At 42.7% G+C, this 27,143-nt stretch overlaps 1 protein-coding gene across 1 annotated transcript; it reads right to left on the bottom strand.

Annotated features, from left to right (window-relative positions):
* Nucleotides 1-21,354: 21,354 nt before the first annotated feature.
* On the bottom strand, nucleotides 21,355-26,760 carry LOC100274445 (uncharacterized). Its single transcript, NM_001148804.1, has 9 exons — nucleotides 26,461-26,760; nucleotides 25,547-25,644; nucleotides 23,287-23,511; nucleotides 23,156-23,218; nucleotides 22,910-23,073; nucleotides 22,544-22,700; nucleotides 22,362-22,460; nucleotides 22,164-22,274; nucleotides 21,355-21,809 (listed from the first exon to the last, which is right to left on the bottom strand). Exons 1-9 carry the CDS (start codon nucleotides 26,669-26,671, stop codon nucleotides 21,669-21,671), a joined length of 1,269 nt encoding a protein of 422 aa, NP_001142276.1. The 5' UTR covers nucleotides 26,672-26,760; the 3' UTR covers nucleotides 21,355-21,668.
* Between the last annotated feature and the right edge of the window lie 383 nt (nucleotides 26,761-27,143).

Genomic DNA, 27,143 nt, shown 5'->3' with positions numbered 1-27,143 from the left:
GGAACATGATTGAGTATGGTCTTAACTAGTTTCGCTGCATGCATGGGCCAAACGACACGTAAGAACTCCAAAAAAAAAACGATAGATTGATCGATCGGTTTATACATGACATGGGTTTGTTCTCAAGTCTCTGTCAATATTTGCGCGCCTAAATTGTTGATGTGTGTCCATTGACATTTTGAGAAGTCATGAGTGTGTGTGGTTATGACATATATAAGCCAATCCATCTAAGCTAGGTAAGGTAGTACTACCATGGTTTTCGTTGTTTTAATATGCAAGGATTCTGGAAAATGGTTATGTCTAAGCCGGTATTATAACCCATAACAGTTAGCTAGCTAATTAATGCAACAGTCACATCCCATGCCGGTTTAGGCCTTGTTCGGTTATTCCCAATACACATGGATTGAATGAGATTGGAAAAAATTAAGAAGAAGTTTGATTTATTTGGGATTCAAACTCATCTAATCTCACTCAATCCACGTGGATTGAGAGCTAACCGAACAAGCCCTTATTAATTCTTCTAGTACTGTACTGTATTGTAAATTATTGAACAAAATATATACAAGTATGTTTAAGTTTACTATCTATCTATATATCTAATATTAAAGCCCATTCACTTTCTTATAGCCTCGCATGCTTATCCGCAGGTAACATAACTCTAGACACCAAACACCATGCGAAATTCAATTAACTACAATCATTTGGAACATATATGACGTGATGACAGGCGCAATGCTGATCGAGTTCGATCCCAAAATGAATATGGAAGCATGACGACGTGACCGTTGAAGATACATGCATGCATCCAAATAGGGTTTTGACTATTTTGTGCGCGCGTATAGATATTATATATACAAGCGCTATGAATATTACTCAGGGTCTCACCTCACGCGATGACGCGATCCGCGCGCGCGCATATCTTTTCTGCCTAACTAAAGCAAATGTAACTGTGTATTATGGGCTTACACAATATTTTTAGCTCCCCACGGTCACGTCCTTCCCGCCAATTTAAATTAAATATACCCGTATAATTTCGAGTGACAATTTTAGACCTCCCCTTATATAGATGAGTGGGTAAGACACACCTTATGGTCCCTCCTCTCTAACGTGGTCTCTCCCGGGAGACGAGATAGTGAGAAGAAGATGACTCTCTACGCTATCGTGGACCGTCCGAGTCCTAGACACGGACCGTCTAGACGTACGTAAAGAAAGAGTCGTTTTTGCGTCTAGGTCGCGGACCATCCAACCTAGGCCGTCAACTGTTCGTGCCTCTACAGAAAGCACCGTCGGGCAGTTCATCTACTAATGTTTGGCGCCGCCTCAGTATCCCTTAGCTACGTGTGTGTGTAGCTGGTTGTAGATGAAGGTAGGTGTGCGTGTGGTGGTGTGTGAGTTGAGGTACTACGTACGGTTTGTACTTGGGGGTGAGGCAAAAACAAAAAACAAAAAAAAAACGTGGCGATGACAAAAGAACAACCATGCTCTTATTATCAGGCGCTTAGCTCTGAGCGGATATATTACTTATTGTTTATTTCGTACTGCATACAATGCAACATGCGTTCCAGGAGTATATATATTATCTTTGAATGATGATTAGGAGGAAGCTCAAACCTATGTACCAAATGGTGTTTTCTTCTTAGTTAATAATAAGAAGTAGGGTAGTATATGGTTCCAAAGGATTAGCAAAGTATGTGCTAACAAAGTCCAAATGCATGCCTTCACTAGGTTCCGCGGCGGCTAATAAAGAAAAGAAAAAAAAAAGCGTAGCCACCAGGAACCGGCTTTCGTTGTGTCTCTCGTACACTAAACCCCACCCCTAGAGCCCGGACAGGGACAGGCAACGGGCCAAAGGCGCTGTTGGCCTTGTCCCTCCCCATATTAGACTGGCGCGTAGCACGGCGGCTCGACCGCTTGCTTTCCGCCGCGCCGTCGTCGATCGACAGCTCCCCACCCCACCGCTATGGATCCGTCGTCGGGCCGCAGCCGGCAGCAGCGGGGCAAGCAGGGGCCGATCGAGTCGAGCAGCGTCCGTCCAGCCCACTGCTCAGCAGCCACTAGCCAGTGGTGGCAGCATCTATCCGGCCATGTGCTCCACTGCTCCCCCCTGCGCCCGCCCGCGCGGCCAACGATCCCGCGTCCCACTCCCGCACGTGGCTTCCTCGTGGCCGCCGTGGTGCCATGCCAATGCCATGCACACTGCTCGTGCTCGCTCCTCCGTCGTCTCCACCAATGGAACTGTGCGTGAAAGGTGCGTGGGGGTAACAGTAGCCACGATGGCGCCCGGCCGTGTCCGTTGTGTTCTGGGCTTTCTGGTGGTGCCGCTGCCGCCCAGGGTGGCTAGCGCGTCCCGTCGTCAGCAGTAGTCCGGCCAATTTCGGAGTCTCACTCTCATCCACATGATGGATGACTTCAACAGGGCCGCCCCTAACTATATACGGAAAAGGTGCAGAAGCATTTCAGGATTATCTCGTTTCCATCCAAGTATGCAGTTACGGCGTCTACTATGTGGCGAGCTATTTCACCAGCTAGATTCACTCTCTTTCCTACGTGAATAGAAAATATGGAGAAAACAAGAATAATTAGCAACGAGCAAATAGATAGGAGATTTTACGTATTCCAAGATACTGAATGTATTATGTGTAGGATCAAGTACTAGTGGTGAGATAAATTACTATTTTTATTTTTCTCTCAACTCGTGACCAACATGCAACTAACCACCAAGACCTCGTTCCCGTCCTCGCCTAACAAACTACATAATCGTTCCCTCCACTCCTACGTTTCTCGTCTAATAAACCAGATAAGCTTCGAACGACAGATAAGCCTCGAATCGATGATGTGACTCTATGTCGTTCTTTAGAGGACAAGAACAACCGAGAGAGGAGGAGGAGGAGGAGGCGTCGCCGTCGCCCGTCGGTGATGCATGGCTCAACATTCGAGGGAGATGAGGAGGACGAGGCACTCCGATTTGAGTTTAGCTTTGTGTTGGTTGCTTGTAAAGAATTTGTGAGGCTCACGATAATACATGTATTGTTTGTTTTATATAGTTGTTGCGCTTTAAAATTTCGTCGAATATTTATGTGCCGCCGTCCCAACTCGAGGTCGTTACTACAGTAGTTATATGTACTGTGTATATATGCGCCTATGTTCGTAGGTCATATATACTACCATGCGGTTTGAGCTTTTAATTTTCCCCTGGCCTCATGATCAAGTGAATCTCATCGTCCCCTTCCCCAACAACGGCAAATTAACCAACGGACACCACATGCATATATGGTTTTTATGGATAAAAAGAGCACCAAATCATATGATGGTCGGAAAGCCAAAAGCGATTCTGTTATTCCATAGAGATTCCTTATGCCCATAAAAATAATCTGATATTGAAATTCACATCCTTCTTCTTAGGCCCCATTTGTTTTGAGGAACTAAAGTCTCATTTAGTCTCTAAATTGCCAAAACAGTGAGACTAAAACAAGGACTAAACTGTTTTAGTCTCTAATCCCTCGAGGGATGACTAAAAGTGACTAAACCATATTAATTTCACTTTTTACCTCTTTTTTATTTCAGTTGCACTAATTGCCGGAGAATACTAAAGAGTATTTTGGTCCTCTTATAAACCATTGATTATTTTTACTCCCCAAAACCAAACACGATAGAGACTAAAGTTAGTCTTAAGCTTTAGTCTCTGGACTAAAGTAACCAAACAAACCTAACTTTACCCGCCGCCGAACCACTAGGTCGTAGAGGTACTGTACGTGCTTTGCATGAGTTTCGATCATGCAGCAGAGATGCATTTTCTTATCGAAATCAACTTAGCTGGAGCTGCACATTGACATGCATGGTAACGATGCCTAACTTGCGGTATTAAAATGGAGTATATAATAGTGTTACAAAATGTCTTTGTCACAAAAGTCTTATCACCCAATAAGAAGAAAAGGATTAATCTCCGACCGGTTGAAATGGAGACGCGCGTTGCTTGACATGGAATCAGTCCAAAGTTAGCTAGCTAGCTAATAGGGTCCCATCCGGCGGCCAATAATTTCTTTGGTCGTACTAGCTCACTTTAGTTTCGAGAGAAAGGGTCTCCACTTTCGATTATCTATGCAATCATCACATGAATTATCTGATATAATTTATAAGAAATTATTTAATGCTTGATCTAAATAATTCTGGTACCTTTTTCCCTGTATCTGAAATTTTCACTATGTTGATAGGTCAATGTTAAAATCAAAAGTCTACATACACGTATAATAAGATAATAACCACCTCACGAATAGTTTCTACTAGGGGTGCAAACGAGCCGAGCCGAGCTCGGCTCGCCGCGGCTCGTTCATGCAACGAGCCGAGCTCGGCTCGGCTCGCCCATCTGGCGAGCTTGCAAGAGAGGCTCGGCTCAGCTCGTTCCTGGCTCGCGAGCCTACCCATAAATGTAGATCTGCTCTCTAAATTATAATATAAAATCTTAAAAGTATTTTAAATAACATATTTTAAATTAGTAAAATAGACATATCACTAATATAATATAGATAATAGATTAATTTTGTATAGTAATCTCAAATAACATAAAATAATTGTCAACTCGGTACTAATATTATATACTAACTATGATTTTATGTAACAAATTGTTGTTGGGTCGAGCCACAAGCCGAGCTGGCTCGCTCTTTTCACGAGCCAAAAAAACAGGCTCGGCTCGAACTCGTTCTGAGCGCCGAGCCGAGCTGCTACGAGCCCAAACCAACTCGTCAAGCTCGAGCTTTTTTTCTAGCCCTAGTTTCTACCACCAGAGTGGGGGGCTGAAAGGTGCAAGAGGATGCCAGCGATGTGGCTGCGAGCCATGCATGACGAAAGACTCCGAAGGCGGTGGACGAGCAGCAACGATGGTTGTGAGCCAATATGAACCCATATATGCCGCAGGAGTGGTGTTCCAAACTTCCAATGCTGGTAGGTAAGAGCAGCTGTGGGAGATCTTGAAACGATCGATGTTGTCATATATTTTGGTGCATCTAGAAGAGAATATGTCGGGTTACAATAAAAACCGATAGAGATAGTCTCTATATTACTGTTAGTTCATGGCTTAAATCGGTAGTGATATGTGTTACGGTAGGTTTAGGGCTTGAGCCAACAGTAGTGTATATGGTGGGCTTACAAGGGTTAAGGGTTTAAGGTTTAGGATTTAGGGATTAGGGGAGACACGCTGGACTGCAGGACCAAAGCGGAGACGTACGGAAGACAAGAGGGTGAGGCGGCGGAAGCGGGCAATCAGGCTTGGGGCAGAGCGTCCATAGCCATGACGATGACTATCGAGGGAAGGAAAATAGTCATTGCCTGTCTGTCCGTGGCACCTGAGTACGGTGGTTCGCCTATGTGGTCTTAACGGTCTGTATCATGTGATTAGATTAACTCGGGCGAGAGCACTTATCCCTTGCATATTTATCCTAACTTGTCCGTGGAAATCTATTAGACCTCGCCTAAAAACAGGTCTAAACATACTCCTTTATAAATATAAAGGGATACGACCAAGGGAGAACCCCCGAACATATTTCCAATCGAACCAAACTATTTATTTTCTTTATAATTCATGCCTTATGAGTAGAAATAGTGTAGCCCTAGTTGTAGTTCACACATCATCGCCCTTTTTGGCTCGAGTCGTCTGGGGACGCCCCGGGTGGCCTACCGACCTCGGCGCATCATTGTCACATCTATTCGATTATACGTCGTCCAGACCGGTCCAATGAAGCTTGTATGGTTTAAGTTCTTTAATTTAGTAAGCTATAGAGTTTATGTGGTTGTAATATATAGAGTTTATGTGGTCAAATGATGATTGTATTGTTTAATATCTTTAATTTAGTAAGCTATATATTTTACGTGGTTGTAATATTTAGAATACATATGATATATGGATCGGGATTGGGCCGAGACGGCGCCAGGGCCGGGCCAGAGAAATTTGAGGCCCTGTGCCAAATCTAAAGCTGTGTAATATATTTTTATTAAAAATCAGTAATAACAATCTACAAGTTACAGTAATATATATTGCAATATAATATTTAAAGAAACATTTCTATTTTATTTGAATAACATCGTTCTTTTGGCGGGTTTTAAAGAAAATCTTGTACAATATGCTTATATTCGATTTTCTCCAAAGCTTCACTCTCGAGTGTTAGGTCATATTTGGTTTCTTTAGTCTAGGGACTAAAGTTTAGTTAAGGGACTAAAGTCTAGTCTCCAACATGTTTGGTTCTAGGGCTAAAAATAGTAAGAATATACTAAATGACTCGTAAGAAGACTAAAATGACATTTAACATTCTCCTGCTATTAGTACAATTGAACTAAATGAGTGGTAAATGTTGAATTAATATGTATTAGTCCCTTTTAGCATATATGTGAAGGACTAAAGACTAAATCATTTTAGTCCATATTTTAGTTCTAGTGTTTGGCAAAAAAGGGACTAAATGGGACTAAAAACTAGAGACTAATCTTTAGTCCCTCTAACCAAACACCCCCTTATTGTGGCTAAATATTGTGGCTAAATAATACGTCTTTATCATAGTAGAACACAAATATGAATTTAGTAGCTTTAATTTAGAGAACTTCGTTCACGCGGACAGATATGTTAAGATTCTATGAAGATTTATTCTTTAGTGCAGCGCTCGATAGTTTCGCTTCAGCGCAGCGGTATAGTAGAGAGAAAAATATGTGCTACATATTAACATATATAAAATATCATAAAACTAAAATATATACATCTGCTAAGTTTTGGGGCCCTTAATTTTTGGAGGCCCTGTGCGAGCGCACGGCTCGCACATGCCTCTGCCCGGCCCTGGACGGCGCGGTGAATGAAGTCACGACATGCTTTAAGGTCGGGATAGGCTACTGTTTCTTCTGCAGGACACGGTGTGAAAGTTTTATTATTATTATTATTTGTGGACTTCTCGGACCAAGCCTGTTTGTTCCGAAAGCGCGATAGGTCCGGGTTGGGTCGGTCTGATTATGCTGATTCTATTTTAATCAAAAATGACATCTGGTGTGATGTATTTATATTCGCAGATATGGACTCATTGGTTGGCATCTTGCATCCAGTAATCAGTATCGGGGATAACGACGACGGTCATATATACGTGTGTGACGTAATAAGTACAGACTTTCAGCATATGTTTGACTGGACCGCAGAATAATGCATATACAGCAGCGTTGAATATGCTGATCGAGGCGCTTCATCAAGGTTGTCGAACGATGACGTACGACGCCACGTCCTTTAGGCTAGTCTAATTCACACGCAGACCTGGCGTTGATTAACTATATATATATATATATTACGTGTATTCTGGGCTATATTCAACGAGCAAGAATTTGTATGTGGTCTCGGCCAAGCACTTTCAGACTACCTTTGTGTATTGTATGGCATGCATTCATGCGCCTTTTTGACGTCGTCGTGCCTAGCTAGCTACCTGTCCAACGAAAGCAACAAAAAAAAAACATCATACGGTAGTATATAGATGGATGGATGGATCGGCATGCATGACCGACGAGATCTCCAATTTGTTCGCATTTGGCCCGTTGGGTGGACGACAACACGGACGGAAGTAACACACAGAAGAAGCAGGCAGGTAGGAGTGGGTACGTACGCGTAAAGCTTCGACATGTTTGAACCGGATTAAAGAGTAGTAGTACTCCACTACTATAGTGGCCGCGTCGACAGCGTAGCTAGCTACTCTCGCGTCGCGTCCCCATGGAATTCCAATTCCAATACCAACCCTACCTGTCCTGTTCTGTTCATCTGCCGGTTCATTCGAAACCACCACCTGTACGTAGCCAGAATGAAACGAATGCCGAATGGACATGGCGACACTGTACGTAGTACGTACTGTACTGTAGTAGGCGTGTGCTGATTGATGACGCAATTATGTTATGAGGCAGGCAGCAGGCTGGCTGATTGGCCTGCGTCAGGCAGGGTTCGGCTGCGATTGAGATCTCCTCTGCAATCCTGTTGGCTCCACGCCACGCCGGCCGGCCCCGACACCCACCGTCCCCCGCGGTCAGCAATGATGATGGCGCCGAGGTTGGGGTCCATTTTTTGAAATGAAACTGTAAAGGGCATAGTTGTGCAAAAAAAACTCAAAAAAGGCTAAAATCCAAAAAAGTTGGGTCTCCGCCCCTGTCGGCTCATCCGCCGCGCCGCCCACACCCACCTGCTGGCCCATGGGACCGCGGTCCGCGTCACCCGCCATCACGGCCCAAGTAACGTGTGCGCAGCGGCAGCATGTCGTCGTCAAATTGAACGCGGCTCGGCCGGGCTGGGCAGGCAGGTATGTACCCGACACGGCGGCGCGGATGTCTGTCTGCTGCTAGCCTACCATGCATGCATGCGCAGGCTGCGGGTTGAGGGCCCAAATAAACTCGGGCGACACACACCGGTCCATGGGCCGGCAGCGGTGCAGTGCTTCTGAATTCTGATGGGTCGGTTTGACCGCCTGCCATGCCAGGACCAGGACCAGTACGGGGACGGCCGTTGCGTGCGTACGTGCATTCCGTGCTTCCGCGTGTGGTGGATGAGTTTCCGTCATCCGTGCATGCAAATGGTACGGCGGTGGATACTTGCTTTCTCTGTCTGTCCATGCCCCGCTGACCGCTGTGGTGTCGGCCGCACTCTTGAACGTTCCCATGTCCCGTCACCTCCGCTGCTTAACTTCGTTGTTTGTTTCGGTACCATATGAACCCCCTCCCTTCGTGTTTTGTTAGGATATTGTCTCAGTTTAGGGGGTGTTAAATTTTATTAATCGTGTCTTGTGCTACTGGGTCTTGATATTGTGCCTCTCAACATCACTTTTCTCATTTGTGCCTGCTGATACATTCAAGACTGATACATTCGGTACACAATGAGAATAGGAGGTATAACAAGAACTAAGATTTTTTTTTTCCACATCAGTCAGAAATTAAGGGCGGACAATTTATGGTATGTATCTAATATTCCTGGATATGAGGCGGTGAACCTTCCGCTGCTTGCTTATGGTTATGTTTAGCTTTTGTGGGTACATGATTTCTGTTACTCCCTCCGTTTCTTTTTATAAGTCGATGGATAGTGCAATTTTGCACTATCCAGCGACTAATAAAAAGAAACGGAGGGAGTATATATTTAGATATATATATTGTGTCTAGATACCGTATAGTGAAGGCTCTTGAGCTCGGTGGATGATAGTGAAGGCTAGTGAGGTGCGCCATGGCCAATGGCCACTCCTGCTTCTCGAAATTTCCTTTAATAACAGTTATTAGAACAGCTTAATTAATTTCCTTTAATAACAGTAATTAGAACAGCTTAATTAAATACCCTTATTTTAAATAAGACATTTTAGCTTTTATGGGTACATGATGTTTGTTATATATTTAGATATACATTGTGTCTACATACACTACTACAGCACACCTCTGTACAGGCGGTCTGGTTCGCCACTACACAGGCGGTTCCAGGAACCGCTTGTGGTGCACCGCCTGTGATGTAAAACAACATCACAGGCGGTCAATCAAAAACCGCCTGTGAAAAACACAGATCACAGGCGGTCCAGTTCAACGGAACCGCCTGTGATAGACACACATCACAGGCGGTTCAGTTCAAAGGAACCGCCTGTGATAGACACACATCACAGGCGGTTTTAATTATAGGTCGCCTGTATTTCCCAGATTCATATACAAAAGCAGATTCATATATATTTTCCAGATTCATATACAGAAACAGAATTAATAACAGATTCAAACACATATTCATCATACAAAGATTCAAACATCCCCATATATAGCAGGTTCCATACACAGATTCATCCACATATATATCAAGTTCCATCATACACAGATTTATACACATCAAGTTGCATAACAACTCAACATCTCAATGTTCCATAGACATCTCAAAGTTCCATAAACATCTAAAGTTCCTAACTAAAGACCTAAACACTGTGTGATATTGTGTACAAACTTAGTTCTGGGAATTTTTGCAAATTTCCATTTACATTGTAGAATAGCCCTTGTTGATGAAGAACTTCACGGCGCATAAAGTAAAGCAAGTCTCTTACAACCTTAGCCACGCCGGTGGAAACCATATCTCTTTCTAACCATTCAGCATTGATCTTAGATTTAGGAACCTGCAATGAAAGCAAAAAGCAATCGGTGCTAAGAGTAATGTGATGAGCAACAATATAACATAAAAATTGCAATATAGACAATGATAGCGAACTTACATCCTCACGGTTGACCATGTAATGGAAGGTGACACGACACCATTCGCATACATAATAACCGCACAGGACAGTACCCGGAGGTTGTTTGTCACCATATGGAAATAATGATATTGACAAATTAGGCTTGTCCTCTGGATGTTCGCCGCCAAGATCTTTCCAATAAAAACGGTATGCACTGCATATAAGAATAGCATTGTGAGATTAAGAATACATTTGTTAAGATGTAATAAGTATAAGTGTGCAATAATAATCATACTTCTCTAAAATCTTCAAGAAGTCATTATACGTAGCCTTTTCCATTCTCAGTGAGTCGAAGACCACGACTTTACCATCCTTTGGCCAGATCATGATACAAATGTAGTGGTCACTATATAGACATAGACGAAAACACATGTTAATATCACGATTGCCATAATTTATAGTTCAAAATTAAACCATGTCGATAACTTACTTAAAGTGGTGCGGAGCTATTATTAAGTCCTTGCCATGTTGTACATGATTGTACATGGCTCGTCCAATGTATGCCGCCATTACCTTCATTTTCTTTCTCTGATTCTGTTTGACGGCTTTCTCAAATTCAGCATCGTCCAAGTCTTTGTATTCTTCTCCTTGCCTCCGAGCAACTACTTTCTAGCGAGCTTGGGATATCATCAACGGGTCAAGAAACCCTGTCTTAAGTTGTTTCTTCTTATCATCCATGTATTGCATCCTACGTGTAATAGTGTTAATCGTTAGACTCTCGTTTATGTGTGCGTGTACAAAACTAACAAATATGAAAGTTTAGAGGTACTTACAAGCAGAAGAGGGTTAAGTAGTTCGTTTCCATCCTTTGTCGGTGGTACAACGACCAGAGATCGTCAAAGAATAAATGCCGCACAGGATTTATATGATCATTGCTCCAAAATGCATCTTCTGGCACAACAAATGTGAATTCCTCGAGTTTGTATTTGTTGCTAGCCACCATGTACCACTCATGCATTCTAATCTCCGGAGTCGACAACTTAGAAAGTTGCACCGTCGTTAAGAACAACCTCCCATTCACAAATTTAGGAGGAACATCCTCCTTCTTGTATACCGAGATATTGGTTTTAAGACGTAATGATTCTCGAGTATGAATCATTCCATCTTCTTCCCATACTTCGAAATTGTCTATTTGGGCCGGCCGTGTGCCTACTCCATGAGATGCTGATACTGCTTTTGATTGATTAGTCATAACTCTCTGCAATTTATGCAGGTAGCGTGCCACTGATTCTGACGGTTTCTTGACATCGTCTGTGGCGATTCGCTTATGAATCTTCTTTGAAATAGTTGGCCCTTCAACATTGGTGCCAACCTTTGGTTCCTTTTTTATGTTGACGTCGACATTCAGAGGAACAATTTTGTCTACGCCCCCCTCGTCGAGTTCCTTCGCAAGAGGCGATATGATTGTTTCAACGATTTTTTTGGAGGTCGGTGTCATATCTTCCTGCACCATGGGGTGTGGAATGATCGAACTAGCTTTTTGTTGCATTGGTGTTGAATTCGGCTCATCACCAAACTTGATGTCGCGTCGATGCCAAAGGACCAACTCGTTAATTGCCTCATGCAAAGTTATGATCCCCTCAACTGGAAAATCTATCTCCCAATCTTCACAACCATTGTCTGTGATTTCTAGAACTTCGACCACAGCATAGTGTGGCGGGACAGGATTGTCCTTGTAGTTAACAAGTCCTGGTTTTACCAAACCAGTAGCAGCTTGCTTTGTTTTTGTCCCAGATCGATTGATTGGAATATGAAGAAAGCAAGGCTTGTCCTCAACAATATCGTCTACAGGGTACTTGGTCAAGTCTTGCACAGATCCAACGCTGCTAGGGACTATAGGTGGACTCATGTGGCTTGGCTTGAGTTCAAATGATATGCATTCTGTTTTCTTCATTTTGTTCATCACGTCATTAATAGCCTTTTGTACCCTTTCATCAATAGTCTCTTCAAGGGTCCTTTTCGACCTCTCGTGTTTCCTATATGACGACGCATACTCTGGAAACGCCTCTCTCCAGGAAATCTTAGAAGAGATTCCCCGAGCCCGTCCAGTGTGTTCAGGATTGCCTAGGGCTGCAGTTAGTATGTCATTCTCCCTCCGAGGCTTAAATTCTCCTTTTTTTTCTCTTATCTGCATATTCTTGAATTTTTGACGAAACTTCGCCTACCAATTCTGGATGCACAAGTTTGCCGTCCTCACTCAAACCTGCTCGACCTAAGATCCAACGAATAGCTCTCTCATCGATATCTTTTAATATTGGGTCCAAAGTGCCGTTAGTTATAGCTTCCTCGATAATCTTGTTCCACTACACAACTTTATGGTGATATCCGCTTGACCCCAGGCGATGGGGGTGTTTGTTCATCTTCGCTCTCTGAGAATTAGTTTCGCCCAGTTCTTTGGCCTTCAGTTCGGTCTTCTGACGAACAAATTCCTCCCACTGAGCTTGAGTGATTTTCCCCATTTTCTTGGGCGGAGGAACCTTATTCTTCTTAACAAAGTCCCTATTCATCTCGGCCTTCCACCCACGAAACATCTTGGCCATAGCAGAGAGCATCGACTTCCTTACTGCATCCTCTGTGCCTTTTGGGAACTTGAATGACTCAGACAACTTAGCCCATAGCTTGTTGCGGGTGTCTTCATCTAAATCCTTCCATTTTTGAAGTGTGATTGGCACTATATCTCTAACAGTAGCCCCGCAGGAATTTCGAAACTTTGTAACCACGTCAAGTGGTTCTTCAGGAAACCCCTCTGCATTTAGTTTTGTTACATACATAACTGCACCTTCTTTCATCTGATTTGGACCTCGTCGCCCTCGTTTCCGCTTATGTGAAACGGATGATTCAGGCATCGGAGCATCCTCCGTGTTTCGTGTAGAAGATGCATCCTCTTTCTTCTCTTCATTTGAAATCTATATAGTGAAAAAATTAATGGCCTTTCATATATGAACATTATTTTACAATATAGTCGACATATTTCTATTTACCTCTTCATCGTTGGGAATATAGTCGGCATCAAGCTCATCTGATGTTTTTTTCTTCCTTGGAGGTATAGGAGTACAAGGATTGTCGTCACTAGAACTATCCTCCCCGCTCCCTTCACTGGAGCTGCTCGTTGTCTGCCATTCAAGTTTGGTCGCGTCTTCATCAACTTTGTTAGACGCACCGGTGCAGACCACATCCATACTAGGCTGCTCGTTGTCTGCCATTCAAGCTGGTTCCATCGATAAAGGGATATACTGTTAGTCTGATATACTGGTTCCATCAATAAGGGAACTTGGAGAAAAGGCACTTTTCAATGCAGTTAGACAGAGAAGGCATGGCTGTGATGTTATAATGCTGAAGGACCCCAAGAAGAGATTATGCCCTATAGTCTACCACCTCTCGTTATTTGTGGGCTTCACCGAGGGCGGGAAACATTTGGTGACATCAAACGACCTTCGGGCTGGGGACGTCTGCGAGCTTGTTAAGGGGCCAGACGATGGTGAGCCGGTGTACTCTGTCCGGATGTGTGGTCACAAAATTTAAAGCCGCCCCGGCTTCATCTGTGCGCTTCTCTTCTCTTATGTCGGCTACTAAGATCACTTAGCACCCCACCTAAGAGAAGAGAAGCACACACATGCAGCCGGGGCAGCTTTTAATTTTGTGACCACACATCCGGACATAGTACACCGGCTCAACATCGTCTGGCCTCTTAACAAGCTCGCAGACGTCTTCAGCCCGAAGGTCGTTTGCTATCACCAAATGTTTCCAGCCATCGGTGAAGCCCACAAATAACGGGAGGTGGTAGACTACAGGGCTTAATCTCTTCTTGGGGTACTTCAGCATTATAACATCACAGCCATGCTGAAGGACCCCAAGAAGAGATTAAGCCCTGTAGGACCCCAAGAAGATATTAAGCCCTGTGGACTACCACCTCCCGTTATTTGTGGGCTTCACCGAGGGCGGGAAACATTTGGTGACATCAAACGACCTTCGGGCTGGGGACGTCTGCGAGCTTGTTAAGGGGCCAGACGATGGTGAGCCGGTGTACTCTGTCCGGATGTGTGGTCACAAAATTTAAAGCCGCCCCGGCTTCATCTGTGCGCTTCTCTTCTCTTATGTCGGCTACTAAGATCACTTAGCACCCCACCTAAGAGAAGAGAAGCACACACATGCAGCCGGGGCAGCTTTAAATTTTGTGACCACACATCCGGACATAGTACACCGGCTCACCATCGTCTGGCCCCTTAACAAGCTCGCAGACGTCTTCAACCCGAAGGTCGTTTGCTATCACCAAATGTTTCCAGCCATCGGTGAAGCCCACAAATAACGGGAGGTGGTAGACTATAGGACTTAATCTCTTCTTGGGGTCTACACACTTAAGATTGTAGGAGCTAGTGCTCAACTACTAGCATCTATAGATATGGACACAAGTCCAAATTTGGTGCTACTCGGCACCATCGATATCACTAGAAAAAAAATTAAGTCCAAATTTGGTGCTACTCGGCACCATAGATAAGGCAGGGATCAGAGGGAAAACAAGGATGTGGCTTATAGGGCAAAAAGAGGGGTCCAAATAACATTGTCATGGCTATGAACAAGTCAAAGATGGGAGATAAGAACAAGTCTTATAACATAGGGTTGGGAAGCAAAGATAGGTAGTCAAAAAACTAAGGGAGATAAGAACAAGTCTTATAACATAGGGAGATAATAACATTGCCATGGCTATGTACTTCCATGATGTATGTGGCCATAAACACTAAAAATAGACTTGTTTCCCCAATCACTATGGAGATTTTCTACCAAGAAGGGGTCCTAGTAGTTGCATCAACTATCCATGACAAAATTCTTCATAAGCATAATTACCAACATTTAATCACAAGGGATACAAGCTACTAAAGCAAAAATGGTGACCTTAACAAAATATGTAAGTGAAAACACCAACAATATAAGCATAATGACCAACATTAACAATATAAGATTAACAATAATTAAGGCAGGGGTCCTAGTAGTTGCATCAACTATCCATGACAAAATTCTTCATAAGCATAATTACCAACATTTAATCACAAGGGATACAAGCTACTAAAGCAAAAATGGTGACCTTAACAAAATATGTAAGTGAAAACACCAACAATATAAGCATAATGACCAACATTAACAATATAAGATTAACAATAATTAAGGCAGGGGTCCTAGTAGTTGCATCAACTATCCATGACAAAATTCTTCATAAGCATAATTACCAACATTTAATCACAAGGGATACAAGCTACTAAAGCAAAAATGATGACCTTAACAAAATATGTAAGTGAAAACACCAACAATATAAGCATAATGACCAACATTAACAATATAAGATTAACAATAATTAAGGCAGGACTAGCAAAAACAAGTAATCAAGGCATGAATTTTTAACAAGTAATTAAGGCATGATCAAGGAGTGCACCGAGGGCTCGGAGATGGGCACGGCGGCGCACTCGGCGCTCGGGCTCGGCGGCGGCGCTTGGCCTCGGAGACGGTGGCGCTTGGGCTCGGGGACGGGGAAGGGGACGGTGGCGCACTCGGAGATGGGCACGGCGGCGCGCTCGGGCTCGGGGACGGGGAAGGGGACGGTGGCGCACTCGGAGATGGGCTCGGCGGCGCTCGGGCTCGGGGACGGGGAAGGGGACGGTGGCGCACTCGGAGATGGGCTCGGCGGCGCTCGGGCTCGGGGACGGGGTGGAGGGCGCCTCGGAGACGGTGGCGCTCGGGGACGGGGACGGGCGCCCAGCTCGGAGACGGTGGCGGTTGGGCTCGGGCTCGGCGACGGCGTGGAGGGCGCTCACGGCTCGGAGACGGGGACGGGAACGGCGGCGCAGCAGCCTGGCGGCGTAGTATCAGCTCCGGGCGAAAACACTAAACCCTAAGCCACCGTACCGACGCTTTTATATAGTAAACACATCACAGGCGGATTTTAAGAAAAACCGCTTGTGATGTATAACATCACAAGCGGTTTTCTATGTCGACCGCCTGTGATATGTAAACATCACAGGCGGTCGGAATAGAAAACCGCTTGTGATGTTATACATCACAAGCGGTTTTTCTTAAAATCCGCCTGTGATGTGTATGTAGTATAAAAGGCTCGGTTCCAGCGCAGGAACCCTAACTTCCGGAGCCCGACGCCGCTAGGCTGCACACTACTGTAGCGGCGGCGGATTTTTTTGATCTACGGGGAGAAGGTTTTGTTTTTGATTTTCGGGCTTGATTTCAAGAGTTTATGCATATATATGATCTCCGTTTGTTTTATTTCTCATTTTGATACGATTTTTTGCCTCAATTTTGTAATATAGACCGGAATTGAAGAAAAACTCAGGAATTCCAAGATTTAGACTTGTAGTTGATCTGATTTAAAGATTTTTTTTGAAGAGTTGTCTCACCTCAAGGTACCTATATTGCTGCAATCTTGTTTCATTTTCATGCACATTAATTCGTTCATGATTTAGGGATTAAATTCAATTAATTAGGGATATTTTAAAAAATTTTGTCTCATGTACTAGGTACATCTCGATATGATCTTGTTTCACTTTCATGAACATTTATTTTTTCATGTTACATCTCGATATTGACGTTAATCAATATAGGGATAGGTAATGGCGGACCGAGGTTGGATGTACAATGTGCCAAGACCACATCCGTCGTACATTCGAAATTTGAGAAGCTTTATTGAAGCGGCCAACAAGCACACGAATTTGCGAAAGAGCAAGGAGATATTATGTCCGTGCATCGATTGTGATAATAAGATAGCTTGGAGAGATATAGGAGTAATCCAATCACATCTGCTAAAAAGAGGGTTTAAAAACAATTACACGATATGGTCAGAACATGGTGAGTTGGATCCGTGTGAAGTGCCTGGTAATGACGAGAGAGTTGTCGGAATTTTAGATCTTAAAGTTGATGGTGAAGTGGATAATGTGGATGCTAATCAAGAATTTGAAGAATTTGATTGTGAAGAGATGTTGCGCCATATGGAACCAGAAATGTTAAGTTCTGTGGGATCGCAGAAAGGGCTATCTAAAATGGAGGGACTGGAAAGTGCCTCAAAAGAACCTTTATATGATGAATCAAAGGGTTGTGACAAAGAGTTTACTACACTGCGTACAGTTCTAGAACTTCTGAAGTTGAAGGCTAGCGCCGGATGGTCTGATACTAGCTTCACAGATCTTTTGAATTTTCTGTCTCAATTACTACCAAAACCCAACAAACTACCAACAAGCACTTATAAAGCGAAGAAGCTTATATCTCCCATAGCTCTGGGTGTGCAAAAAATTCATGCATGTCCGAACCATTGTATTCTGTATCGTGGCGATTTTGAGAACGCATCAAGATGCCCAGTTTGCAATGTCAGTCGATACAAGAAGAGCTACAATCAAGACTGTGTAAAAAAATTCCCGAAGAAAAATAAAAACAAGAAATCCACTATTGGACCTGAAAGTGACGATGACACTTTTGATGACATGGATGGGAAAAAGAAGTCAAAGAACCCAGCTTTGGTGATGTGGTATCTTCCAGTAATTGATCGCTTAAAACGTTTGTTCTCAAACCCTAGGGAGGCTGAGCTTATGCGTTGGCATGCTGAAAATCGCAAGCAGAATAACAAACAGATTCGACACTCTGCTGATGCATCACAATGGAAAAATTTCGATCTTATGTATCCTGAGTTTGCCAAAGAAACCAGAAATGTAAGATTTGCTTTGGGTACAGACGGAATGAATCCATTTGGTGAAAAAAGAAGTGTACATAGCACCTGGCCCGTGACTTTAACGATGTACAACCTTCCATCATGGTTGTGTCACAAAAGAAAGTATATTATGTTGACTATTCTTATTCAAGGTCCGAAATCAGCTGGTGTTGATATTGATGTGTTCCTAGAACCTCTTATGGAAGATATGACAAAGCTCTGGAATGAAGGAGTTAGAATATGGGATGAGTATTGCCGTGAGTATTTCAACTTAAGAGCAATTATATTTGTTACCATCCATGATTCTCCCGGTGGCGCCACACTATCAGGGCAAAAGACTAAAGGAAAGAATGGTTGTGTAGTGTGCGTCGATGGAACTGCTTCCATGTACCTTAAATCATCCAAGAAGTTGGTGTTCATGGGACACAGACGGTTCTTGATGAAGCAGCATAAGTACCGAAAGATGAAAGAGGAATTTAACAATCAACTGGAAAGTGAAGGTGCACCAAAGCCTTATAGTGGGAAACTTGTTTTTGAAATTGTAAAGAACATTCATGTTGTATTCGGAAAGGGAAAAAACAAAGGAGAAAAGAGAAAGAGAACTGACCCTTCAACTTACACAACTTTCAAGAAGCAATCAATATTTTTCAAGTACCTCCCATACTGGAAGGATATGGAAATTTGCCACAGCATTGATTTGATGCATGTAACAAAAAATGTTTTTGACAGCATCATTGGAACCTTGTTGGGCATGCCGAGTAAGACAAAAGACGGACTTAAATCACGCAATGATCTAGTAGATCTTCAAATCAGACCGGAACTTCATCCAGTGGATAGTGGCAAAGGGAAGCCTTACCTCCCCCCAGCTAGCTACAACTTGTCAGTTGAGTAGAGAACAAAGATTTGCAAATGTTTGCGTGGGGTCAAAGTGCCCACAGGTTTCTCATCCAATATCAGCAGACTAGTCAGGATGAAGGACTTGTCTCTATTTGGCTACAACTCTCATGACTGTCATGTGATGATGACGGTGTTCCTCCCAATTGCGGTAAGAGCCCTCAAAACAGAGCATGTCAAAGTTGTCATCACACGCTTGTGTTACTTTTTCAATGCGGTTTCACAAAAAGTAATAGCTTTAGAAGACTTGGACTATCTAAAGGCATACATCATCGAGACTATGTGCAAGCTTGAAATGTGTTTTCCTCCATCATTTTTTGATATGCAAGTACACCTAATCATACATCTCGTGGATCAGATAAAAATATTAGGGCCACTATATTTACATCATATGTTTCAGTTGGAGCGATACCTGGGAGTATTAAAAGGTTATGTGCGAAATCGCGCTCACCCAGAGGGTTCAATCATGGAGGGATACACTACAGAAGAAGTGATTGAGAGCTGTATAGATTACATCAGTGACGGAACAATGATAGGTGTGCCTGTACCTAAACATGAGGGTAAACTATGTGGGAGAGGGAGAATGGGCAAGAAAACTTTTCGCGTTGAGGATTACAAGCTAGTACATTGTGCTCATGGTAGTGTACTACAACATCTCACGATAGCCGAGCCTTACATAGAGGAACACCTGAATGAGCTTCGTAAAGAAAATCAGAACCGCACAGAGGACTGGATCATGAGGGAGCACAAACATCGTTTCAGCGAATGGTTAATGGACAAAAACATCCCATTCAGAGACTCTTCGGATGAGAAAACAATGAAGAATTTGGCTTCTGGGCCATCGTGTTTTGTGACATCATGGCAAGCATATGACATCAATGGGTACACATTCTACACTAAATCAAAAGACATGAAAAGTGTTGCACAAAATAGCGGTGTTCGTATCGATGCTTTTGACCTACATGGACAGAAGACCATATATTTTGGATTCATAGAGGAAATATGGGAACTTGATTATGGCCCAAGCATGAAAATACCCTTGTTTAAGTGCCAATGGGTACAACATCCCGTGGGGGTGATAGTGGATAACTACGGACTCACACTGGTAGACTTAAAGAAAGTAGGATATAAAGATGACCCGTGGGTTCTCGCCGAATGTGTTGCACAAGTGTTCTATGTACTCGATCCAGCAGATGAGAAGATGCATGTAGTTATTTCTGGAAAGCAAAAAATTGTTGGAGTTGAGAATGTGGGAGACCAAGATGAGGAATACAATAAGTATGAAGAGATGTTCGTCTTTAACGGTCCAGAGAGAATCAAGCGTGTGGAAAAGAAAATTGATAAGAACTTAAAGCCATACATGCGGAAAAATGGTAGTTCATGAAAAGTTGTATGAATCAAATTGTATTTGTTATCATGTATGATCGACTATGAATTGTGGTTGCCAATTAATTTAAAATCTCTCTAGTTATCTATGTGTGCTATTATAATTCATTTAAATTGTATTTGCATATTATTGTTAAAAATTAAATATTAATTCATTTAAATTGTATTTGCATATTTCTGTTAAAAATTAAAATTATTTTCATATTTAAATTGTATTTTCATAATTTTACAATCACAGGCGGTTTTGTCTTAGGGTCCGCTTGTGAAAAGGATAGAGCATCACAGGCGGTCCTAAACAAAAACCGTTTGTGATACTATTACATCACAGGCGTACTAAACCGTCTGGGACATCACAGGCGGTTTTCTAACCGAACCGCCTGTGATGTAAAAATCCTACCGCTTGTATAGAGCTAAATTGTACTAGTGATACCGCATAGTTAAAGTAATGTATCTAGTAAAGCTAAAGCGTCTTAGACTAATTTTAGTGAGAGTTTCATTATATTTAATAAGCTGAAACATAAGCGTTTTGGATGATGTGACAATATTTTTAAAAATAAAAAACAAGTAAGTTTTAAAAACTAAATGTTTATGAAACCGTAGAATAAAACTCTTACGAGAGTGGATGTTTTATCTATGTTTTATTTCATTTGAATGACATACAACCCTTCATTGATATGACATGTATGAGCCATCGCTCATGCACTCGCTACAATGAGGATGTTATCTTGTACTACCTCTATTTTCGAACATTTGTCGACCGCTATTTTATTTTTGAACTAAACTATGACAAATAAAAAAAGAACGTAGAGAGTATCATCTCATGTTCTTGTTGGTTACAGTAGCTTGCTAGCTAGAGCTTGTATTTGTTGTTGTAACTAGTTTAGTAGCATTTTTTCAAGTCTCCCTAGCTAGCTGTTCTTGCTAGAAGTGACATTTTTGAGCTGCTTTTTTATTAGAATTTAAAAACAAAGCTACTAGATTTGTGTCCGGAAACTATTTGAGGCCCAGTTTTTCCCTTTCTTAGGGTAAAAAGGTTGTTTGGATGTTCAATTAAAGAGCCCTTTGGCTAAGAGATTGCTCGAACAACGTCAAAACTCAACCAAAAAAACACGTTAAAAATATGAGATATTGAATGGGCCACGACATTGCAATGCATGTTACACACGAGAATGTGGATAATCCGAGCAAGTAACCATTATGCAGTGTCCACATCGCGAGCTAGCAATGTATTAGTACCGTAATCTAGCTGATCTGATAAATCCAATCAACTTTGCAACAACACACTACAGCCGTTATAAGGAAAATTTTAAACATAAGCATGCGCGGCGCAACTTGAGATAACATTGTCCAGAGCATGCCGTTACACCATTCCACTGCTTTGGTAAAAGATATGGATATGAAGGCACTGCCACTAGCTTCGGGGAGGCCGTGAAAGGTGGGCACGAGCCTCACTTCCAGAGCTTGCGCAGGGACATGTTCTTCTCCGTGTCTTTCTTCATCACCTTGGCCACTGCCATCTCGAAGTCCTCCTGGGTAACGTGCACCCTTCTCTCACGAAGAGCAAACATTCCAGCCTCTGTGCAGACGGCCTGAACCAACACCAAAAAAATGAAAGGAAAAAGTCTGAAACACAAACACAAAGCTATAGGAACTATAACGATCACAAATGCTTGGTAATAAGCATTGAAATCCCAGTTATAACAAGGAATTCCAAAAAAATGCCAGTACGAACAAAATTGCTAAACAAATAAATATAAATAAGATATTGCTTATAAGCAAGCTTTCTGAATTCTCGACTCTGTATTCATAAGCATTATTGCAAGATGTGACTAAAAAGATGCCTGAACATAATTTTCTGCTTGAATGGAACGACAAGAAAGCAAACATCACAAAATTGAAATGAGGCAGCACGCAGTTCATCAGATAAAGTGGAATTAACAAACCTTGAGCTCAGCTCCTGAGGCCCCATTCATCTTTTCCGCGATCTTTTTCAGATCAATGCCACGCATCAAGTTCATTTTTCTTGAATGGATCTTCAAGATATCGAAACGTGACTGCAAGGGCAAAAGATTAAGCGCCCTGTCAGCAGCAGTAGCCATGTAAAATCAACAGGTATAACAGGATGAGTTAGCCAAACATACATCCTCGTTAGGATTTGGAAATTCAATCTTCCTGTCTATGCGGCCAGGCCTCAGAAGGGCTTGATCCAAAATGTCTATTCTGTTCGTTGCCATCAAAACCTGCATTAAATATTCAAAACATCATAACTGTTATACATTTACAAATCACTAATCCAGCACACAGGAGCACAAGTGATGTGTACCTTAATTTTGTTTGATGCTTCAAAACCATCGAGCTGGTTTAGAAGTTCAAGCATAGTACGCTGAACTTCACTGTCACCGTTGCCAGTTCCAGACTCCATTCTAGCAGATCCGATAGAGTCAATTTCATCCATAAATATAATGGATGGTGCATGTTCCCTGCAATAAGTGAACCCGATAACAAACTAAGCCCACAATGAAAAAGCTAATAACAGAATATGAATATGCAAAATTATGCTTCAACTCACAAACAACTAATGCTTCAGGTACAACAGGAAAAGAAATGTGGAGATATTTACTCAGCTACCTGGCCATAACAAAGAGTTCTACAAAAGGAAAAGAAATGTGGAGATATTTACTCAGCCTACCTGGCCATAACAAAGAGTTCCCTAACCATCCGGGAGCCCTCACCAATATACTTCTGAACCAACTCAGAACCAGACACCCTGATGAAGGTGCAGTCAGTGTGATGAGCAACCGCACGTGCCAACAATGTCTTTCCTGTGCCCGGAGGTCCATAAAGAAGGACACCCTGAAAAACAAACAAGATCCGTCTTTTCCACCTACATGTAAAGTTCAAAAGGTTAAGATGGTCTTCAAAAAAGAAAACAAACCTTTGGTTGCGCAATTCCAAGGCTCTCAAACAGTTCCGGATGTTTGATTGGAAGCTCAATGACCTGAAAGTTGAGTTCACAAATCAGAATGTGCATATTTTAATGACAGTGCTTTTTAGTTCAAAACAAACCTCTTTGATCTCTTTAATTTGCTGGTCAAGGCCTCCAATCATATCATAGGTAGAATCCGGAACCTTCTCAACTTTCATGAGATTGACCAATGGATCAACTTTGCTTGGTAGGATCAGATGGAGCATATAGCTGTCATTCCGAAGAGCAACTCTTGTTGAAGGTGTGATCTTAGTGATATCAATGCTCTTATCTATATCCACCACATATTTGCCTTCGGGATGTACCTGAGCAATTTCATTTAGGAAGTTAACATCACTTTATAACCAGGAAGTTAGAACTCCCATTGAGAGCGCTAAGACAAGGAATCCAATAGTAAGATTTGGATTACAAAAAAATAGCACATCCAAATCAGTCACAGCTTTAAACATGTTTTTCACAAAACAATGTCAGGGAGCTCTTCTCCATATTGAAAAAAATATATACCAGGAGTTCAAAAACATTTCTAATATGCAGAGTTGCGAGAAAATATAGAAGTTTCAATTGGTACTCAGTTAGATAATCTGGGTCTGTAAAAACATAGCTTAAACAAACTGGACTGCAAATGCAGTATATGCCACTTAGGGCTAAGTTTGGGAACCCAAATCCCCACCAGGATTGGATTTCCCCCTCAATCCCTACAATCCTGGAGGGGATTTGAGTTTCTAAACTAGCCCTTAAGAATTATCTGTCAGCAATGGTGGATCTAGAAATCTACAAAAGAAGGGGCCAATTCACTTCAAACTCTAGAACCCCTCTTTGATTTCTTCCATGTTTTTAAAAATTAAAAAAAAACTCAACCTGCGGGGGGGGGGGGGGGGGAGACAGTCCCCGGGCATTATATTAAGAAGATCTTCTCACGCGGGTCGAGAAAACTCCCGAACCCCTGCCCCACCCATACACGGTGGCACCGTAGCCCATGTGAGAACACGACTGTGACCAGAACCAGGCCTTAGAGACAGACGAGGGAATTTTTTAACCACAGCCTGAAATTCGCTACCACCGGGAGTCGAACCTAGGACCTGAGAAGTGCTATTCAGATCACCTAACCAACTCAGCTACAGGACCTTTCGTGTTTTTAAAAATTAGGACGGGCTCCACCATTTTTTTTGGGGGGGGGCTTAAGTCCCACTCCCACCCACCCCACCGCTAGACCCATGTATGTTTGCCAGTAGAAATACCAAACAAGGTTTAAAAAGGCTAGGCGCTAGGCCACTATCTAACGCCTAGTTATGTCTATAAAGCCCACTCAGCTCATTGTCTAATAAAAGTGCACTAGCCCATCTAGGTACCATATATATCTCCTACTGGTGCCCTAGCCCCTGCACCACTGCTTCCCACCCAGCCGCCACTGTCTCAGTTCTCATGCAGCAGCAAAAGTTTCCGCTCCCTCTGCACATGCCCCCTGCCCTGTTTGCTCCTGCGCCTCTAGCCCCGTCAATTTCTATTCCATGGCACGCCACCTCCTCTCCGCTCTGCTTGTGAACAACCTCATCTTCACCTGCTCCCTTCTTGGGGCACAGCCTTCGCTCTCTTGTTCGTGCACACGACGCAAAGCAGAATCGAGCAGAGGACGCAAAATCGAGCAGAGGGCAAGCAAAATCAAGCAACATGGACACCAATAACACCATGAGGCCCTAATCATGTGCCTTCTCTTGTCTTCTTCACAACCTTTTGGTCTGTCAGCATGCTGAGCGTTTAAATCGACATATATGTCCTAGGCGACGTGCTAGGGCTCTGTTTTGCGCTTAAGTGCGCCTAGGCACACATTTAATAACATTTTTTTCAACACTGATACCGGCAATGTGACAGCCAAGATAGAAAAATGTGAAGGCTGATGCTAATTTGTACAAGGCATCTCAGGTACTTGTATTACCATGGCCAAACAATTCTTTTTGTTGTTTTAAATATGTGGTGGGAACATGGATCTATATTATGCAGTCCAGTGATGAATATTTGTGTGTGTGTGTGTATGTTCTTTGTACACATAGTTTCATGGATTCATAATGCAGTCAAGTGATGAATATTTGTTCTATCTTTGTAAAATACAAGAGTTACAATTTCCAGAGATGAACTTATCTTTTAAAAACAAAGACATGTTCCATAAGCTCATTTATAGGTGTCAAATGGAGGCAGCAGAGTACTCTTCTAGAATGTAAGCCTAACCGAGAAAGCACTGGTAAAAACTCCTTTAAGCTCTGTTTTATATAATAGCAAGAACAAATACTTTTAAGCAGAGAATGATATTCATATGAAGTACTGACTGTAGCGTAGCAAAATTACCTTCACCAGAACCTTTGATTTCCCCATGACCTTCACCACCTCACCAACATATGAGCCAGGCTCTTGAAGCAACTGCAACTCTTCCCTGAGCATTCTAACTGAAAAAACAACATTGCAAGGCCAAATTTAGAGTATGGTAATCAGAAAACAATACATGTACAAGAATGTGCTACTCCTGAAACAGAGACAGCAGGAATTTAATAAATCATAAAGAAAAGCATCATGGTGCAATCATGCGAATGAGTATTACTCCACTAGGCAAAGGGGGGCGCAGAGTGGTCATTAAGATAATTTTCACATCGCAAATGTTCAACCAGAGGCAAATTCAGTGTACGATTCGCAGCCACAATACCACAATCATGTCAAAGAAACACAGGCATTGAATAATAATGGATAACCTCAGGAATACTGAAACATGCTTGAAATATTGTCCTAACAACCCCACAAGAATGTGGAAGAATAAAATTGAAAGATAGCATACGCAAACACAGACAAGTAACAGATAGCCTGCACAACTTACACATAATTCACTCCCAAAATCAAGATCCAAACACAGCAAAACAACAGTTACATCTATGACAATACCATCCACAATTCAAACTGAACAGCCCAAGTCAGCCTGCTGCTCAAGCAACTAAATATCTAAGGCATATTCAACTGGAGCTATTCTTCAGTCAATCTAACACACTGATTAGATAGTTTGGCTAAGACACTTCAGGTTGAGGAACAGCCAGGCGTCGAAACCCAATTATCCAGGCAACTACAGCCTAAAGCCCGTGCATTTGACCAAGATTCACACCCAGCTAAAGGTAGGGTTTCCATCAACGTGATCGAGGATTCACCAAGCCAAAACGCGGCGCGGGAAGGGCACATCGATTCTAGGGTTTGGGGGCTTAATCGAGAAGAAATGTCACCTCGGGAGTTGAGGTCGTTGCGCTGGGCCTCGAGGCGGTTGAGGTTATGGGTCTTCTGCCGGATCTGGAGCTGCAGGTCATGGATGTGCTGCAGGTAGTACTGCCGCAGCCCCTCGCCCCCGCCGCCGCTCCTCCCCTTCGCCGCCGCCGCTGCCTCGTCACCGGACGCTGCCGGCGTGGGCTTCGAGATGTCCATCGCCACCGTCGCCATAGCCGGCTCGCGGTACGTCGGGTGGGGTTCTTTTTGCGTTCGAAGAAAGGTTTCGGGTCACAAGCAGAAGCGGTCGGTCTTGCTTGTTGGCTTGGGTCTGGCGGTTAGGTCGGCTTCGTTTCGGCGCCTATATTTAAGGACAATCTTTTTTTTACTAATTTGGGAACCCATTTTTCTATGAGATTTTTATTTCCAAACGAAATTAGTTCATTTTCTAATGGAAAAATAGAAATCATTTAGGAAAATAAGGTTTCCAAACTAGCCCTTAAGTAAAATACAATTCTTGTATATACCGATCCGATTCATAAACTTTTAAAATATGTTTTTAAAAGTCTTAATCACTTTTTGGTCTCTGCTAGATTCAAAACTGATCAGAATAGATAGAGGATCTTTCTCTTCTTAAGGATGATCTAAAACATCCAAATTATACGATAAATTTAATATTTTAATATAAATATTAGATATGTATATA

This window comes from Zea mays, chromosome 4, assembly GCF_902167145.1.
Source record: "Zea mays cultivar B73 chromosome 4, Zm-B73-REFERENCE-NAM-5.0, whole genome shotgun sequence".
Classification (NCBI taxonomy): domain Eukaryota; kingdom Viridiplantae; phylum Streptophyta; class Magnoliopsida; order Poales; family Poaceae; genus Zea; species Zea mays.
This window is presented reverse-complemented; position numbering and strand designations above follow the sequence as displayed.